Consider the following 18,046-nt stretch of genomic DNA (forward strand, 5'->3'; position numbering starts at 1 on the left):
TGAGCTATTATAGGTCCTCCACAGGCATGTAAAGGCCTGTACAGGGAGTGTCTGTCTCCCCCCTGAACCAAATCCCGGTGAGCTACGTGCTCAAGTACCGTGTATCGTGATGCGGACCCCGACTCCCTGAGCCTTGTAGCGTCACATCAGAGGTTTATAACTGCAGATCCAAGCATGAGCATGGTTTTGACTCGAGTCAAACCCCGACCCCGGTAGACGGGGGTCCCGTTGCAGCAGGGCCCCTCCACATGGAGTATCCGGAGTTGCAGGGTTCTCCTTGGTTGCTTTATATCCTCTTCGAGAAACCTTGTTCCCCTGGGCTTTGCTGCGACATCACTGCCACGGGCTACTCTGAGCGGATGTGCCCTGTTCTCCTCTCACCGCCACGCATCAATATGGGATGGCACCGTGGTGATTGCTATGCGGGCAGTTTTATGACTTACGACTGCGATACCACGTAGCTTATCCTAGACCAGAACTAAAATGCGGATAGTATCGTCCAATCAGAAGGAGCTTTGTTCCATTAACCTCATCAAAGTTCAGATCACCAAGAAAGTAGAGATGTGGGCTATCATCCAATTTAACTCAGTGTGACAGCAGGAAAAAGAGAAAGAAAAAAAAACAGGACAAAAGTTACAGCCGCTCTCAGCAGTCAAGCAATACACTCGGTGAGACTGGTCCTCGGAAGCGAAAACAATATCCAGCGAAAGATTCAATGCAACAGTGGAAAGCATGTACCAGCATGACCAACCCCCCTTCGAGATCCCCTCCGCAGCTTTCCCCCTCACATATTGAGTGTAAGCACCCGAGTCTTGCGTATTTCGTCGCCTTGATCTCCAAAGTAACGTCCTGTAGTGAAGCTGTAGAAATTTCCACAAAAAGACTGTCAGTTGTCTTTTTCTCCTTTTCGATGCTGCAACTCCCTAAAGATGCTTTTTATCCGGGGGGGGCTTATTCCACTAACCTCCAGTTGAGACTCCCGACGCAAGAGTCCAAGCACCCTTGCAGGTAGCGCTGCACCTCCTTGTCGATCTTCTCGCCCCAGATCGGCAGGTCGAGCTGGGCCAGGTGCCACCTCCTGATGGCCCTCACGATCAGGTTTCCGGCCTGGTCAAACGCTTCCTGGGCCGTCATGCCCTGGTTCCTGTAGATGTGGATGAGGTTGTGGATGACGTTGGAGGCTTGCTCTTTCTTGTAGGACAAGATGTCGTTTTGCCTGTGTTTAATTTTTTTAATTTTTTGCATCTTGTGTGTCAGAATCTGCCCTGGCACAAAAAGCCCTACACCCCCTGGCTGATCTGGTCTGCGAAACAAAATGACTCACAGCAAGACGAGATCGATCGACACGGCCATGCATTCTTGGATGGCAGGGTGTGCCATTACATGGTCTGGTATTTGTATTCCGCATGCGTATCTGGGATTTCAGTTTCAGTTAGTCTCTTACAAGCGAAGGATGACAAGGGCTAGACAATGAAGAAAAGGTTGTATGCTTGGGATTGGGAGACGAAAGAAAACCTACTCGAGAAGAGCATGGCAGGGGCGCAACCCGACGGACTTGCGTCGAAAGTGGAGGTACAAGTCGGCGTCGAGGGAGGCATCAAAGGAGCTGACGTCGACCTGCTGCAGGATGCCGTTGATGTACTCCTCCATGCACTTTTTGTACCGATTTTGGAGAGCTGAGGAATGGTCGGGTCAGTATAATGACAAACGCATGCGGGAAACAAGAATAAAACTTGATGTCAAATCGTCAATCACCTTTGGAAGATCTCTGGATACAAGGCAGCGGATTAGCTTGGGAGTCTGCAGCAGTGATACTCTACCAACGGGGTGCTTTCTTGTACTCACGTTGCGGAACCGTATCCAGGTGCTGTGGAACATGTACCGTAGTGGATGTAGCTCAGGCGATACCTGTTGGTCGCTATCAGACATTAAGCTTAATGTTGCTTCCGCCTCGGCTTGAGCGGCGGCAGGGTTATCGCGCAGTTCGCCATCGTCAAACACTTGTCGGGCTGTTAGCATTCCATGGTTCGGCCAGAAAAAGAAAAAAAAAGTCAGTAATGGGACTCGGGACTCACAGTCATCGAAATAAAACACCCAAGTCAGCCAGTCCACCATCACGCGGAGACCCTCCTCGTCAGCTTCTGGCATCCACATGGACGCTAGTCTGCTGAAGTTGACTCTTTGATGCTTGGCATAGGCTTTTGCGTCTAGATTAAGGAGTCTATTTTTTTACATGCGTTAGAATATTTTCAAGTGTCGTGAGGTTTCCCCCAGAGACGTGTCCATTGTCTTGGGTCGACATACTTTTGTGTCCACTCGTTGGCAGCGGGCCTCACCAACTCATAGACGGGGTTGAGCCGAGGAGAGGGCGACATGATGGACACGAACAGATCGGGCAGCATGACTGTGGTCGAGGTGTTTCCCCCATCGTTACAGTCCGGCTTTGCGATGGGAGACATGTCCATCTCGCTGGGCTCCGGCGACGGATAAGGGACGATGCGATGTATTTCCGCCATTGTGAAGAGAGTTGTTTTTTTTTCCTTTGGGAATACAGACTAGCTGCTTGGGAAACTAAAAGGCACAGGCTTGCTGAACGAAAAAAAAGACAAAGGAGCTGGATGGTTTTGGGAATGTGTTGATCGTGGGGGTTCTTTTTTTCGTTTTCTTTTTCTTTTTTCTCTCCCTTCTTTTCGTTCTAGGGTCTTGCTCAAAGAAAGCGGCCTCTGTGGATCTATATCACCTGTCATCGAAACAAAATCCATAATTGTTATGCACAGCAAGCACTATCGATTTGCACCTTCAAGTGGCATCTGAACCGAGACAAGGGGCTCGCTGCATGATGCCATCCCATTATTTCTGTGAGATCCCAAAACGACATGGATGAGCGAGAAACCCAAGTGTCCATTATTCGGATATTTGCTGTCCCGTTTCCTATTCAGGGTATGCCGTTCTGCTGGGAAAACGTGCCACACGCACTTCTTGGCTTGCAGGTCTCGATGCTTCGTATGACAAGAATAGCATCACGTGTACGTTGCAGATACCTGGGTGTAAAGTTAAACGGTAGGCGTCAAAGAAGTTAAGTCCCACCTTGAAGCAATGACCCGATATCCTGTGGAGTGTGGATCTGAGTGGGTGTCATTTGTGATTGGTAAGATTGATGTTTGACGTTTGAAAATTTGAAATTCGAAAAAAAAGAAAAAAGAAATTTCATGACACATCAGATATGTGAAGCTCCCCTGGGACGGGTAAGCTGGCGGAGGCCAAGAGATGGAAATAGAGTGGCGGGCAGGGGAATATTTTCGTCTGGAATTGTACTATGGTTGTACTAAATAAGGTAAGTAAGTATTAAAGTTCAATGTCAAAGCTGCCGGTGAAGACCGGAACAGGGAGGTTCGGGGCCGTCTCCGTGGTTGAGATGGGGTGAATGCGACCCTTGGGGGCCCGCTTGATAAGGTAGGCACAGTACCTTACCCACCAGTGTCCAGACTGGGAAACCGTCCCTGGTCTCGCAGCCCACTCGGTCTGAACCGCTCAAGAGGGAGACCTCGGTGGAGAAGATGGGTACCGTAGCAGGGCAATTCTATCCGCCGTCCCGTGTCGTGGCCACGAGTTATTCTCAGAAAGGAGAAACATTGGTGAGGCCATGGGGCGACGGCCTGGGGTCCCCGTTGGTACGCGAGTCCCCAGAGCACCCAAGTGGGTGGAGATGCTCCAGAGCCCACCACGTATAATTCCCAAACAGGCGCAAAAATGCATCAAAATCCCCCAAGTGGCAACAGCCCGGATTCCCATGATCCACTCTCGCCTCCAGACGGTTTACATGGGTGTCGGAAGCTTACAATGTGGGTAACTGGAGACATGGACAAAACAATTGGCGAGGTCAAGACTTGCTATTTATGCTTACAAAGTACCATGTCACACTCTAATGACCTTGGCTTTATCATGACATACAACAGTCGACACGCGACTTAACAAGATAGACACAGGGGGTCTTTTTGCAAGAAGTCGGCCGGGGATGTTACTGGGGGCGGTCTGGAATAAAAATGGACCCTTTTCGTGAGGAGAGGTCGAGTGTTGTTACTCTTTGACGAAAAGAAAAGAATCTGTAGAAACACGTACGAAGAGATGAATCAAACCGGATCCAGTTGACCCGCAATCAAACGATTGGTCCACTTATTCATCGGTCTTCCTTATTATGTTGTCAGATTTGGAAAAGCCGCGGCGTTGAGAGAGAGACGTTGTTGTGCTTTTCATCTTTGCTTTGATTTTGATTTTGTGTTTGATTTTTAATCAAGTTTGATATTGTTCTAGCATCCTTCTCCATTCCATACCTGCTGTGCATAGGTTGATCTCTTGCCACCAGCTGACAGAATGGAATTAATGACACTATTTCGTCTCCTTCAGGGAGCATCATGGATTAGCATCTTCAGCTACGGCATTGGAATATCCGTAAGATTCAACTTGTCCCCCCAAAATTGCACCAAAGAAAACCCAAAACTAACGGCATAAAAATCAATAGCTTGGGCTCTGGATGTTTTCTGTGCTTCTGCAACTCCTCAACGATCCCCTGGCTGGGATACCAGGCCCCATCTACTGTCGCTTCTCGCGTCTTCCCTACGTGTACTGGGTGTGCACGGGTCGGCTCGTCTTTCGCATCAAGGAGCTCCACGACCAGTACGGAGAAGTGTTCCGCATCGCGCCGGACGAGGTGCAGTTCATCAACCCGGAGGCCTGGAAGGACATTTTTGGCCACAAGACGCAGGGCGCCAAGGAGTTCCCCAAGGACCTGCGCTTCTACCCGATGCCGCCGGGCGGGGTCCGGGACCTCTTGACGGCGGACCAGGCCAACCACCCGCGCATGCGCAAGATGCTGTCCCCGGCGTTTGCCGAGAAGACGCTGCGGGAGCAGGAGGCCATCATCACCTCGTACGTGGACTTCATGGTGGGCAAGCTGCGGGGCATGGTCACAAAACAAGAGGACGGCGCGGTCTACGCCAGGGCGGACATGGTCAAGTGGTACAACTACCTCATCTTTGACATCATTGGCGATCTCACCTTTGGCAAGCCCTTCTTTTGCCTGGCGTCCAGCGACTACCACCCCTGGGTGTCGACCATCTTCTCGAGCACAAAGGGGGCCATCATCGCCAACAACGGCGACTACCTCCCGGCCGTCAAGTACCTGGCCATGCTGCTCCTGGTGGTGGCCAAGCCCCGCCTGGTGATCGACAGGATCTCGAGGCTCAAGTACAGCGTCAACAAGACCAGCGAGCGCCTGGCCTCCCAGACCGACCGGCCCGACTTCATGTCCTACATCATGAAGGGCGCCGAGACGGGCCAGCCGCTGTCCAAGGAGGAGCTCGACGCCAACGCGGACCTCTTGGTGTTTGCCGGCAGCGAAACCACCTCCACCTTCCTGTCGGGCTGCACCTACTTTGTCCTGAGCAACCCCCGGGTCTACAGGCGCCTGGTCGCCGAGGTCCGGGGCTCCTTCAACAGCGAAGAGGAGATGACCTTTGCCTCGATCCAGAGGCTCCCCTACCTCAGCGCGGTGATGCAGGAGGCATTCAGGATGTACCCGCCCATCCCCGTCGGGCCGCCGCGCAAGGTGCCCGAGGGTGGTGCCGTGGTCCGCGGCATCAGCTTGCCCGAGAATGTAAGTTGCGAGGTTCCTGACTCGTTTTTTCTTTTTTTTTTTTTTTTTTTTTTTTGGACTCCCTTGGATGAATCTTGAGCCAGATTATTAACAGTCTCCCCCCCATTTTTTTTGTGGGGCCATAGACTGCCGTTGCCATCACGCAGTACGCAGCTGGCCACTCCGAGACCAACTTTACCGATCCCTACACCTACACGCCAGAGCGTTGGCTCCCGGACGCGGACGAGCGTTTTGCTTCTGACCGCCGCCGCGCCGTTCAGCCGTTTGCGGTTGGTCCACGGAACTGCATTGGCCAAAAGTGAGTGCGCCAAAGAGGCTGTCATTTTTTCTTCTTCTTCGCTCATCTACGTCATTGTTATTCTTGACTCGTTGAGAAGCTAACGCCAAGACCGCAAAAAGCCTCGCCACGGCCGAGATTCGTCTGACCATGATCAAAATGCTATGGCACTTTGAGGCGGAGCTGGCCCCAGAGTGTGAAAACTGGCACAAGCAGTCCATCTTTGGTCTCTGGGAAAAGCCACCCTTGATGATCAAACTGAGACCTCGTGAGCGTTAGTTTTGAGATATAATCAATCCCGTGACGTTATCTTTGTTTCCTTGCAGGGTTGCGGTTGTTTTGACGGTATCATATTATGAAACCAATAATTCTACCAAAGACGGGTTTCCAGAAGCTTCGAAATTCGGCCTTTTTTTGACAAGCTTCTGGAAAGTATCATACTTTCATGATCGAGATCTAGATCTAATAGAGGGTTATACAGATATTATTTACACATCTATCCCTGAACGAATGTATCGGCGAGGTTTTGCCTTGTTTCTTTTGAAGAAATTGAAATTTCGTACTCAGATTGCCAGGACAAGGACGAGGTAGGTACCTACCTACTTGATGAAACTTTGGAATTTACGTGTTGCTGCAGGGAAAATTGATTACCATGTACTTCTCCGTTCTAGGCCCACGAGTACATTCATCCGGGGGTGATGTGTACAAAAATGTGAATACTGGAGAAGATCTTGTTTCACAAGTTTTGTTCTGCATGACTTATTCTGACTTTGATCTGGCGACGGTTTCTGGCGAATTCATTTTCTAGACATTATACATAGTAATAATCAAGAACAGGCCATATTTTAGTTCGATATCCGATGGTTTTTACCCTGTTGGGCTGACTGCTGCCGAGCTGGACAACAGCAATGACACCTGACCGCATAATACCTGTTTGTAGAGGTCTTCCTTGGGACGAATTGACTCGCCTTGTCTAGGACTCTAACGTGGTAGGTGTCTTGAAACCCCTGATCCCAAAGCTGTTCGGGATCTGACGTCCTTTCAGGGTTTTCTCGCTTAAACCCAACTCGTCTTGGCCGTTTGTCCGGGCGTGGCTTCATTAAGGTTTGCCAAGAGGAACTTTATTCAAGCATAAGTGGAGATCGACACCAGAAGCTGGGTTTCATGTATTTTATTCTGGATTTTAATTCGCATCGTTGGAGCAGCCCACTCCCTTTTCCCAACCAGGGTTCCACGCGGAGTCGCTCCACAGATTGACAGATTTTCCAAGCGGACCGTCCTGATCTGCAAACGCGTCGCGTGTCAAGCCTATGTATGATGCGTGGCTAGAATAATACTAGATAGTCTAGACAGATGGTACTGGTCACGGCAATGTAGCAAGGCACGTGTACTGTGTAATATTAGACGCCCGTTACCAGAAAGTCATCCCATCCCCCCCACCCCCACGATCCTTGCTCAAACCTAACATCTAACCTTCCCTACGCGGCAATTATTTCCGCGACTGTGACGGGCGGATTGACCCGCGAGGTCTTTGGTGGAGAAGAGGAGACCACGTCGTCGCCCTTCCTCTTGGAGGTGGCCCACCCCACCGTGGGGTCGGCGGTGCGCTCGTACATTTCCTCAATCTCGGCCTCGTACAGCTTCAGGGCGGGACCCCGAACCACGTTGCCCTTGGGCGTCAGCGGCAGGGGCTTGGTCTTGCCGTCGGCCAGGATGAGCCTCTTCTTGTCGAGCTGGGCGATCTTGTCCAGCTTGGCGTTGGTCTCGCCCTCGACGGCGGCCCAGACCTCGTCGAGCGTGGCCTCTGGCGGCCCGTGCGACTCGACGAGCTCCACTATGGCAAAGATGGCCTCCCTGCCGGCGCCGCCCACCACGACGGCCTTGACCGAGGGGTGGCGGGCGATTTCGTACTCGACCATGACGGGGTTGATGTTCCAGCCGTACTTGGTCACCACCATGTCGTCCTTGCGCGCGTAGTACCGCCACAGGTGGTTTTTGGTCGGGTGCTTGACGAACAGGTCGTCCGTCTTGATGGTGTCGCCGCGGCTCGTGTGCCAAAAGATGGGCTGCGACCTGGCCACCAGCGGGTTCTTGACGTAGGTCAGCTCGTAGACGCCGGCGCCGTCCTCGACGCCCTGGATCTCCTGCCTCTCCCACACGATGCCGCTCTGCTCCTCGTTGAAGCAGAACCAGGCCCAGTCCTGGCGGTCGATCAGGTGCGTAAAGGCCACGCCGCTCTCGGTGGAGCCTATGCAGCTGAAGAAGGGGCAGAGGGCGGCCAGCCTGTCGCCGGTGCCGGGGTTGAGGGTGGCCCCGCCGTACATGATGTACTTGAGCCTGTCCCTGACGATGTCCATCATGCGGGGCGACTTGGCCACGAGCTCAAGGTAGTAGGGGATGCCGATGAAGCAGTCAAAGTCGCCGTGCTCAAACAGCTGCTCAAAGGTGGCCGGGGGAGCCCAGCCGGGCTGGCTGCAGGGCAGCACCAGGGTCTTGCCGCGGTAAAACACCTCCCACAAGCCGTTGGCCACGCCCGAGAACTGGAACAGCGGGAAGCCCATGAAGCAGCGCCGCCCCTTGCGCATGACCTTCTCCACCGGCGGCTTGCCGTCCAGGTCCGGCACCTTGTCCCAGGCGCTGGCGATGACGAGCGACCGCTGCGTCATGGTGACCGGCTTGGGAAGCCCCGTGGTCCCCGAGGTGTGGGTGACAAACATGGGCTCGTCCACCGCGACGGAGAATTCTTTGCTGTAGGGGTACCGCTCCACCTGCCCCTCGGGCTCCACCAGGGACTCGAGGGTGGGGGCCTGAATCGCCCGCATGGGCCGGGCCTGCAGCAGCGGCTCGATGGTGGACTCGACGCCCTCGGAGTGGAGGAGCACGTCGCACCCGGTCCTGTCGCACACGCTCTGGTTGAAGTAGGTGCTGTTGAAGTGCGAGCAAAACAGCACCTTGCGCCCCGTCTTGATGGCCGCCAGGAGCACGATGGCGTACCTGACGTCCGTGAGGCCAAAGTACAGAAACGTCGAAAACGTGGAGCTCCGGCCCATCGTCGACTCAATGTGCCACGCCAGCCGGTCCACCGCCCGCGCGTACTGCGCCAGCGTGAGGTTGCGGAAGCCGTCTCTGGCCACGTCTTGGCTCACCGCGTACGACACCCAGATGCGGTCTGGTTCTTGGGCTGCGAGCTGCTCGAGGCGGTCTGGCAGGAGAGTTTGGTCCATCTCCGCCGCCATGTCGATACAAGAGACCCTTTCTTGACTGGCCATGATGAAAGCGTGGGTTTTTCTTTTTTTGTTTTTTTCGGGCTTTTTTTGGTTGATTATTCTTGGCGTGATTATTGTAAATCTTCCAAAGGCTAGAATGAAAAGGACAAGAAAATAACAAGTGGTATTACAGCATCACCAGGATTTGACTCGAAATCATACTTGGACGGTCGTGACTGTTGAGTAAGTATTTGATTTTATATATTGAAAATTCTTGCTTCCCTGTCAAAACGTTCCTTGCAGCCTGTTACTGTTATCAGACGACGTGGCTTCCGCAAAGGGTTGGGTAAGCTACCTACCTAGACACCCGAGGCGACTTGTACCTGACGCCAAGATGTTGCTGGTAACGAATATGACCGGCCACCAACGTTACAGGGTGTAAATTGACTTTATGGTTCTACACCTGATCCACGCGACCCATACCATGTATGGCCCTTGAAGGGACATTTGTTTCTTGCGTCTATTATTTTTAACCCTGTTATGGATTGGAGATTCCTACTATAGTATGAGTAATTCATTAACCCTAGTTGGCAAGCAGTTTTATCAAAACGAGAAAAAAAGAAGATGAAAGAATTCCAAAGGGTCAAAACATATTATGCACGATTAGCGTACCATTGCCAAAAAAAACCCGGCCTCTTGTTGCTGTTGTGGACCTTTGTGGATGTCGACGAATTCGGATATAATAAGCGATGCTGCAGACAAACATCCGGCAATTCCACATTGGGCAAAAAGAAAACAAAGTCACTGACCAGATCTCTGCCCACATCGCTACCACAAAAGCTCTGACGTAAAAGAAAGCCCTATACCGAGTAAGAGTACTATATAAACAAACTTGTTTTTGCTTCTCCTGTACAGTACGACGTCGAAGAGAGAGTCGTGGGTCAGACTCGGTAAAGTATTGATCGTCGTTACATCGGCGGGGCCCAAAGTGCTATAGCAAGCAAATATAGCATTTAAAGTGGCTGCATCGCAATCGATTATGCATATACCTTGTAGCCTCCTTTTCATGGTGAGAAAAGGTAGGGCGGACAGGGAGCCATGGCAGTGTTTTGTTGTGAGTCGGGCGCCCTTGACCACCACGTATGACCCATGACCCTTGTACATAGTACGTCCAGGGGTCCTTGATGAACCTTCCGAGCTCCGCTTGCAAAGGTCCCTGTTGGCGACCATCGGCAGGGCTCCCCTGGCCGCGACGAGCCGAGGCCCAAGGGGCAAAGATATCCCGCAAGCGTAGTGTTGGAAAAGACCCCAAGCTTGGGTAAAACAATGCAAGAAATGGTATTGTTGAAGTGACATATCAAGTGTGGAAGAAAAAAGAAAAAGAAGCAAAGAAAACACTGACGGAGCCAGAACGACATTCTTTAGTTGTTGATTTTGATAATCATATGCGTGTTTGACCAGTCCACTTGGTGAGAATTTAGAAATGGGGCTACCTGAAATCATGGCTGCGCCCATGAGCGCCTTCACCATTGGAAATTTGTTCATGCTTCTGGTGGTGGCTCTCGGCATAGTAAGTCAAGTTCTTTTTTCCATGACGAATGAGCGTCTTGCTAAATGACAACATAGATCTCGATCTACTATGGCCTCCTCTGCATCTACAACCTCTACTTCCACCCGCTGGCCAAGTACCCGGGGCCTCGGCTGGCGGCGGCAACGCACCTGTGGCTCATGAGGGCGTACCTGAGCGGCAAGGCCCACCGCCACATCCACGAGGCGCACAAGCGGTACGGCCCCGTGGTGAGGACCACGCCGGACGGGCTGTCGTACGTCGACGCCAGGCAGTGGAAGGAGATTTACGGGCACCAGCCGTCGGGCCGCCCCGAGTTCAGCAAGCAGGCCTTTGCGTCCGCCGTCTTTGAGGAGCCCACCCTCCACAACGCCGACAGGGAGTACCACGGCTACGTCCGCAGGCTGTTTGCCCACGGCTTCTCCGAGAAGGCGCTCAAGGGGCAGGAGTCGGTGCTCAAGGAGTACGTGGACTGGATGTTTGCGGGGATCGAGCGGGAATCTCGAGGGGGGTCTAGGCCGGTGAATGTGGTGAATTGGTACAATGTATGTTGACCTTGGCGCTAACCTTTTTTCTTTTCTGTTGGCTGACTGGTGGAATATGAGATACTAACAACCCCTGGTCTCAGTATTTGACCTTTGACTTTATTGGTTTTCTCAGTGAGTAAACTCTCCGTTTGTCTGCGAATCATATGCGTAAATATCTGACAGCTCTGCACAGCCTATGGAGAATCATTCGACTGTCTCAGAACGTCCTCCCTGCATGATTGGATCAAACTCTTCATCTCATTCGGGAAACTGCTGATCTATGGCCAGGTCTTGCTCCCGATCCCCCGCCTCCTCAAGATCCCAGCCGCATTGCTCTTGATCCCTTCCAAGCTGAGGGAAGATAGGAAGAGAGCCAGTGCTCTGCAATCGGTAAGCTCAGTGACTACATGTCCCCGGCTTGACGTGTAAGTCACATTCTAATAGTACATCATCAGGAAAAAATCAAACACCGGCTTTCGATCCAGCCCACCATCACAGACTTTACAACAAAAATGGTCGAGGCGTACAACAATGGAAAAATGTCAATGAACCAGCTCGAAGGCAACTCCATCCTCCTGATCGGAGCTGGGAGTGAAACCACAGCTACAGCACTGTCAGGTACGTATCTGTCTGTCTTGAGCAGTCTACCACTTCTCCCTCCAACCTGAAAAAAATAATCCTTTGCAGCTAACACATCCATCTCCAGGACTCACATGGCTCCTTGCCCAAAACCCCGCGGTCCTGGCGAAGCTCGCGGCCGAAGTGCGGAGCGCCTTCGCCTCGACGGAGCAAATCACGTCGACGGGCGTCAACTCATGCAAGTACCTGCTCGCGTGCGTCGAGGAGGCCCTGCGCGTGTACCCGCCGCTGGCGCAGCCGCACTACCGCATCGTGCCGCGGGGCGGGGCCAGCGTGGGCGGCGACCACCTGCCCGCGGGCGTGGTGGTCAGCGTGCCCAAGTACGCGGCCGCGCGCAGCCCGCTCAACTTCCACCGGCCCGACGACTTTTGCCCCGAGAGGTGGCTGGGCGGGCACGACGGCGAGTTTGCAGGCGACCAGAGGGACGCGTCGCAGCCGTTCTCGGTCGGGCCCAGGGCCTGCATCGCCAGGAACCTGGCCTACCTCGAGGTCAGGCTCGTCATCGCCAGGCTGGTCTGGCAGTACGACATCGAGAACGCGACCGAGGGGGATTGGTTGGGCGGTCAGAACCTGTGGCATCTGTGGGAAAAGGGGCCGCTTTGGTTGAGGTTGAAGGCTGTTCGTTAGGAACGCAGAAATGGTATAACTCGTGCAGGTGCAGGCGTGGGGTGAATCAGTTCAAGCAAATAGCAGCCCTGGATAGATCCGCAGTCTACGCAAATTATGGTAATTATCCATGGACCATCATAGTGTCAGACAACAAATCAAATGGAGTCCTTTATTGATCAAACTATTCCCTAGACTACTCCCTTTCCTATCAAAATCCAACCATCCCCCAACACTCAAGCCTTTGGCAACCGCGTCAAAACGTACACGTTAAACACAGACGAGAGCGTACAGCAGACGCCCGTGAGGTAGTAGGCCGGGTTGTCAAAGACCTCGGGCCAGACCAGCACCCATCTCGAATAGGGCCAGAAGCACGTGATGGCGTCGACCACCGACAGCAGCGCCAGGCTCATCCTCGTGCCCCTGCGGGTGCCCCGCTGCAGCCACGTGCCGCCGGCGCCGGTGCAGGCCAGGATCTTGGTCAGCAGCGTCCAGTGCGGGAAGGATTCGCGGCCGACCATGTAGATGATGGTGAGCACGAGGCAGAAGAAGGTGAAGAAGACGATGAAGCTGTGCATGAGCGCCATGGCCACGGTGGGCTTCTTGCCGTTCCGGGTCTTGTTTTTGGTCTTGCCGTTGTTGTCGTCGTCGTTGCCGTCGCCGTCTTCACCCTTGTGGTCGACCGCAGCATCCTGGCCAAAAAGCCCCTCCTTCTCGTAGACGATGGCGCGGTAGATGCAGTACACCTCCAGGATGCTCCACACCACGAGGCCCTTTGCCATCGAGGTAAAGTAGGGGTGGTAGTCGTACCTGGGCGCCTCCTGGAACATGATGTAGGCCCAGATGGTGTCGTGGGCCAGGTAGAAAAGGTGCATCCAGAGCGGCAGCGGGCCTATGCCGTCCGCGTGGGTGAGGTAGATGTAGTAAAAGTACTGGACCATGCCGATGGTCGAGTGCGTCAAGCTCGACCGCTGGAGAGTGCCATTGTCGGCTGCGAAGGCGGCTATCAGCCGGTCGTAGTACGCATAAGACATGTGGGTGTGTGTGTGTGTGTGTATGTGATTGCTTGTCGAGCTGGGGACTGACTTGTTCCCTCAAAGAGTTAGTTGAGGTGTAGTAGAAAAATGCTTTGATCTGTCATCTAAACTGTAGATTGTGAGATTGCATCTTTTGCAAGGCATGCACCTTGGACGTAGCTTCGCCTACAACAATAGCACGCCGAGGTTGTGCCCTGAGGGGCAGCACAGGGATCATCACCCAGAGGTCTCCAACACCTGGTACGACTCAGCATTAGTCAATATAAGGTTTGAGCGACCCGGCCAGGCCTGGGTGTTTTGGCGCCCATACCAATGCAATAATCTCCTGATTTGTGGGCTTCAGAGCTCCACCGGCTACTACGCGAAACGCCGCAGCTTTGGTAAAATCTTCCAACCCCATACAGCTTGACAAATGTGGGGACCCTGGAAGGAGCTTGCATAGCAGGTAGGTAGGAAAGGAAAACGGGGCAAACGACAACGAAAAGAGGAAATAAAACAGCCGTATTTTAATCCGTGCTCACCGGTCTGGCAAGACTCACCCTAGAAGAAAGTGTTACATTTGAGGACCCCCAACGAGTCAGAGAAGTACAAAACGCTGACTGTGTGTTTGTTGCTAAAGTCGGCCACAGATGAAAGCCTTGAGGTATCAGCTCGCTGGGAGAGGTGTCGTAGATTGCAATACAACACAATAAGAGGTGATCTTGGTCACATTGCCTTGCCTGTTTTTACATGGAAATCGGGACCTTTTAAGCACCCCAAAAACACTTTTTTTCACCTCTTCCAGTCACAGTAATGTCTACTACGTGGCTACTCGGGCAGAGCCCGTTTGCCATCATAGCTGGGACGTGGATTTTGTACCAGGTCCTCAAGGTCCTCTACAACCTCTCGCCGCTTCACCCCCTGAGCCACATTCCCGGACCGAGGCTCGCGGCCGCGACATATATACCAGAGTTTTACCACGATGCCATACTCGTCGGGCGGTACACCCACCAGATTGTGGAAATGCACCGCAAGTACGGGCCCATTGTTCGCATAAACCCAAACGAGGTTCACTGCAACGATGTCAACTTTTCCGACGAGATTTATGCAGTGGGCGGCCGAAAGCGCGACAAGTCAATCCACCAGATCAACGGCGCAGTGTGAGTTTGAACCCCCTTGTCAAAAAGTATCATTAATTGCTGTCTAAGCTGACAAGGCAACAAAAAGATTCGGGAGGTCTGGCTTTGGAACCATTGATCACGATGTGCACCGCATGCGAAGGGCTCCCCTTGGAAAGTTCTTTTCGCGGAACAACATAGCCAAGCTGGAAAGCGAAATCCACAATCTGGTCCAGAAACTGTGCGACAAATTCCTAAAGGACTCTGGAAACGTCATCGAGATCGCCACGGCCTTTAGCTGCTTCACGTCCGACGCCATTTCTGGCTATTGCTTTGGCGAAAGCTTTGGGTTTCTGGAGCAGGACGGATGGTATCCCAATTTTCGCGATCCCGCCCTCTCCACCGTCAAGCCAATCTTCTTTTTCCGCTTTTTCCCATGGACCAAGTCGTTTTTGATCCTGGTGCCCTGGATCATCAACTACCTGCCCACCGACGTGGCGCTTCTCATCAAGACCATGCAGATTGAGATGCCCGGTCGTGTGCAGAAGACCAAGGCGGAGATTGAGTCTGGAATGTGTAAGTTTGACCACCTGTTGCCGGCTAGTTTAAAAAAGAAAAAAAGAAAAAAAAAAAAAAAAAAACCACAAGACTGACCTTCAACCACGACCACAAGCTCTGCAATACAAACGCCCAACCGTCTTTGGCTCGCTGCTAGAGTCAGACCTGCCCGAGGAGGAGAAATCCGGCGCGCGCCTGACGGACGAGGCCGGAGCCGTGGTGGGCGCGGGCACCGAGACGACGAGCTGGTCGCTCTCCGTCATGACGTACCACCTCCTCGCCAAGCCCGAGGTGCTGCAACGGCTGCAGGACGAGCTGCGCCAGGTGGTCGACGACCCCAAGAACCTGCCGCCGTGGTCGGTGCTCGAGGCCCTGCCCTACCTCGGCGCCGTCATCCAGGAGGGGCTGCGGCTGTCGTACGGCGTCTCGTCGCGGACCGCGCGCGTCGCCACCGAGGAGGACCTGGTCTACCGCGGCGAGTTTCGCGGGCGGCCGCTCGAGTACGTCATCCCCCGCGGCACCGCCGTCGGCATGTCGGCGGCCATCACCCACCACGACGAGAGGGTCTATCCGAACTCGCACGAGTTCATCCCCGAGCGCTGGCTCAAGGACAAGGACGACCCGCAGAGGAAGGAGGCCGAGCGTGCGCTATTGGCCTTTTCCAAGGGGAGCAGGGGCTGCCCTGGCAAGACGTAAGTGTTTGTCGCCGTCTTGATTGTTGCTGTGAGAATCTGAAAAGTGTTTTATTTTTTTTGCTGACTTGTACGTTTGCTTTTTCCAGCCTCGGTCTCTGTGAGTTGACTCTGGCGTTATCCGCCGTGGTCTTGCGCGTCCTCCCCCATGCTCGCCTGTACGAGACGACCATTAGGGATGTGGCGTATGACCACGACACTCAAGTTCCCAGGACGGTCAAGGAGAGCAAAGGGATCCGAGTTGTGATCAACTGAGAGGGTTGGGTTTGCGGTGAAACACCTTGTCCAGCGATTGATGACCGGCAGGATGTGGAAGGGAATGAGAGAGGACTGGTTTTTTTTTTTTTTTCTTTTTTCCTTTTTCCTTTTTTTCTTTTCTTCTTTCTCTCTGTACCCGGCTTGACTTGCTTGTAGACCATAGAAATACCTGAATTGGCCATCTCAATGACCACCGATTATAAAATGCAAAGACGAAAGAATTCAAGTATGGAAGTGTGTATAGCAATGGACAGCTCGTGGTTTCGGCTTCCATGCTACCGAACTGCACTAACTTGGAAATTATGTGGTGTTTCGTCACACTGCGGGGCCAGCCCTGGAGTCCCTGGTCCATTGAAGCTTTTAGCGCATCAGCGGTATGATTCCAGAGCACATGCCTGTAGTCTCCCCCTAGAGTTTTGGGATCCGCCCGGCGGGCAGGGGTACTGACTCTGCTACTTAAATGCTGCTGATCCTTGGGGACCTTTCCTCTGAAGGACCTGTTCCATCTATCTGTTCAAATACAGAGAAGAAAAAAAAAGCAGCATTATTTGGCTGCTGGTAAATTGGCCGGAACCCCAATTGCCTTACATATTGTCTTTTACCTTTTATTTTGGACGAATCTTCCGAGCTTTCAGACGGCCGCAGCAACATCTCATCCGTACTTTCAGCAAGCTTCCTGCTCTCCCGCTCCTAGGGATCTTCCGCCAGAATGTCCGCTCCGTCCAAGGACCGCATCATCCTGGGTCTGATGACCTTTGGACGAGAAGAGAAGTGGGGCGCTCGCATCACAGACCTGGACACCTTCAAGGAGACGCTCGATGTGTTCAAGAGCCGCGGCTACAGCGAGCTGGACACGGCGCGTGCTTATATTGGCGGGCAGCAGGAGGCCTTTTCTCGCGAGGCGGGATGGAGGGAAAAGGGCTTCAAGATGGCCACCAAGGTCATGTATCCATTGAAGCCTGGTGTGCACTCGGCAGACAAGATTGTCGAGTGGGTGGAGACGAGTTTGAAGGAGCTGGGTACTGATTGCATTGATGTAAGCTTTCGGGAAGTGACGGATTTGTTGGACGTACCTTGGCTATGGATATGGCTGACAATGAATGTTTCTAGATCCTCTACCTTCATGCGCCGGTATGAAAGCTGACTCTTTACCTCTCATACACCACTGGAGAGCACACGGGGCAAACGGGGCAAAAGGAGAGCAATCACTGACATCCGATCCCCTTTTAGGACCGCGCCACTCCCTTCACCGAAACGCTCTCTGCCCTGGACAAGCTGCACAAACAGGGCAAGTTTTCGCAGCTGGGCCTGAGCAACTTTGCCGCGTTCGAGGTGGCCGAGGTGGTCATGACGTGCCGGCACAACGGCTGGGTGCGGCCGACCGTGTACCAGGGCGTGTACAACGCCATCACGCGCACCATCGAGCCTGAGCTGCTGCCCGCGCTGCGGCGCTACGGCATGGACCTGGTCGTCTACAACCCGCTGGCCGGCGGTCTCTTGACCGGCGCGATCAAGTCCCGGGACGTGGCGCCGAGCTCCGGCCGCTTCTCGGACGAGAGCGTGACGGGCGCCCACTACCGGGCGCGCTACTTTCGCGGCAGCACCTTCGAGGCCCTGCGCGCCGTCGAGGCCGCGGCGGAAGAGGCCGGGCTCGGCATGGTCGAGACGGCGCTGCGGTGGCTGGTCCACCACTCCGCGCTCAGGGTCAAGGGCGGCAACGACGGCGTCATCGTCGGCGTGTCGAGCGTCGCGCAGCTGCGGGACAACCTCGACCACCTCGAAAAGGGGCCCCTGCCCCGAGAGGTGGTGGACGCGCTCGACCGCGCCTGGGACGTCTCCAGGCTCGACACGGCCGACTATTGGCACCTTGGCCTCGAGTATGGGTACGACACCCGGGAGGCTCTGTTTGGTGCGGGTGGCCAATGAAAT

General features: G+C 53.7%; 7 protein-coding genes across 7 annotated transcripts; 4 read left to right on the forward strand and 3 right to left on the reverse strand.

The window, feature by feature from the left end:
- Positions 1 to 462: 462 nt before the first annotated feature.
- MGG_03833 (uncharacterized protein) lies at positions 463 to 2,586 on the reverse strand (the record flags this gene model as incomplete). Its single annotated transcript, XM_003720011.1, has 8 exons — positions 2,305 to 2,586; positions 2,076 to 2,221; positions 1,846 to 2,009; positions 1,756 to 1,768; positions 1,520 to 1,676; positions 1,325 to 1,414; positions 965 to 1,216; positions 463 to 568 (listed from the first exon to the last, which is right to left on the reverse strand). The coding sequence occupies exons 1-8, from the start codon at positions 2,514 to 2,516 to the stop codon at positions 463 to 465; spliced, it is 1,140 nt and encodes a 379-aa protein (XP_003720059.1). The 5' UTR covers positions 2,517 to 2,586.
- A 1,457-nt stretch (positions 2,587 to 4,043) lies between these two features.
- MGG_03832 (uncharacterized protein) lies at positions 4,044 to 6,209 on the forward strand (the record flags this gene model as incomplete). Its single annotated transcript, XM_003720012.1, has 4 exons — positions 4,044 to 4,076; positions 4,520 to 5,653; positions 5,779 to 5,951; positions 6,053 to 6,209. 4 exons carry the CDS (start codon positions 4,044 to 4,046, stop codon positions 6,207 to 6,209), a joined length of 1,497 nt encoding a protein of 498 aa, XP_003720060.1.
- A 1,015-nt stretch (positions 6,210 to 7,224) lies between these two features.
- On the reverse strand, positions 7,225 to 9,199 carry MGG_03831 (uncharacterized protein; the record flags this gene model as incomplete). The annotated part of the gene is made up of 1 exon (XM_003720013.1): positions 7,225 to 9,199. One exon carries the CDS (start codon positions 9,197 to 9,199, stop codon positions 7,409 to 7,411), a length of 1,791 nt encoding a protein of 596 aa, XP_003720061.1. The 3' UTR covers positions 7,225 to 7,408.
- A 1,438-nt stretch (positions 9,200 to 10,637) lies between these two features.
- Positions 10,638 to 12,496, forward strand: MGG_03830 (averantin oxidoreductase; the record flags this gene model as incomplete). Its single annotated transcript, XM_003720014.1, has 6 exons — positions 10,638 to 10,706; positions 10,763 to 11,248; positions 11,332 to 11,362; positions 11,424 to 11,620; positions 11,686 to 11,848; positions 11,937 to 12,496. The coding sequence occupies 6 exons, from the start codon at positions 10,638 to 10,640 to the stop codon at positions 12,494 to 12,496; spliced, it is 1,506 nt and encodes a 501-aa protein (XP_003720062.1).
- Positions 12,497 to 12,639: 143 nt separating this feature from the next.
- On the reverse strand, positions 12,640 to 13,739 carry MGG_03829 (uncharacterized protein). The gene has a single exon (XM_003720015.1). The coding sequence runs from the start codon at positions 13,507 to 13,509 to the stop codon at positions 12,712 to 12,714; it is 798 nt and encodes a 265-aa protein (XP_003720063.1). The 5' UTR covers positions 13,510 to 13,739; the 3' UTR covers positions 12,640 to 12,711.
- Positions 13,740 to 14,304: 565 nt separating this feature from the next.
- On the forward strand, positions 14,305 to 16,114 carry MGG_03828 (trichodiene oxygenase; the record flags this gene model as incomplete). The annotated part of the gene is made up of 4 exons (XM_003720016.1): positions 14,305 to 14,651; positions 14,719 to 15,185; positions 15,283 to 15,859; positions 15,949 to 16,114. 4 exons carry the CDS (start codon positions 14,305 to 14,307, stop codon positions 16,112 to 16,114), a joined length of 1,557 nt encoding a protein of 518 aa, XP_003720064.1.
- A 712-nt stretch (positions 16,115 to 16,826) lies between these two features.
- Positions 16,827 to 18,043, forward strand: MGG_03827 (aflatoxin B1 aldehyde reductase member 2; the record flags this gene model as incomplete). Its single annotated transcript, XM_003720017.1, has 3 exons — positions 16,827 to 17,153; positions 17,228 to 17,248; positions 17,348 to 18,043. The coding sequence occupies 3 exons, from the start codon at positions 16,827 to 16,829 to the stop codon at positions 18,041 to 18,043; spliced, it is 1,044 nt and encodes a 347-aa protein (XP_003720065.1).
- Between the last annotated feature and the right edge of the window lie 3 nt (positions 18,044 to 18,046).

The sequence above is a fragment of the Pyricularia oryzae genome, chromosome 6 (genome assembly GCF_000002495.2).
Source record: "Pyricularia oryzae 70-15 chromosome 6, whole genome shotgun sequence".
Taxonomy (NCBI): domain Eukaryota; kingdom Fungi; phylum Ascomycota; class Sordariomycetes; order Magnaporthales; family Pyriculariaceae; genus Pyricularia; species Pyricularia oryzae.

Coding starts and splice junctions, on each gene's coding strand:
- MGG_03829 (XM_003720015.1), bottom strand. CDS start 13,509: ATGTCTTATGCGTACTACGACCGGCTGATAGCCGCCTTCGCAGCCGAC.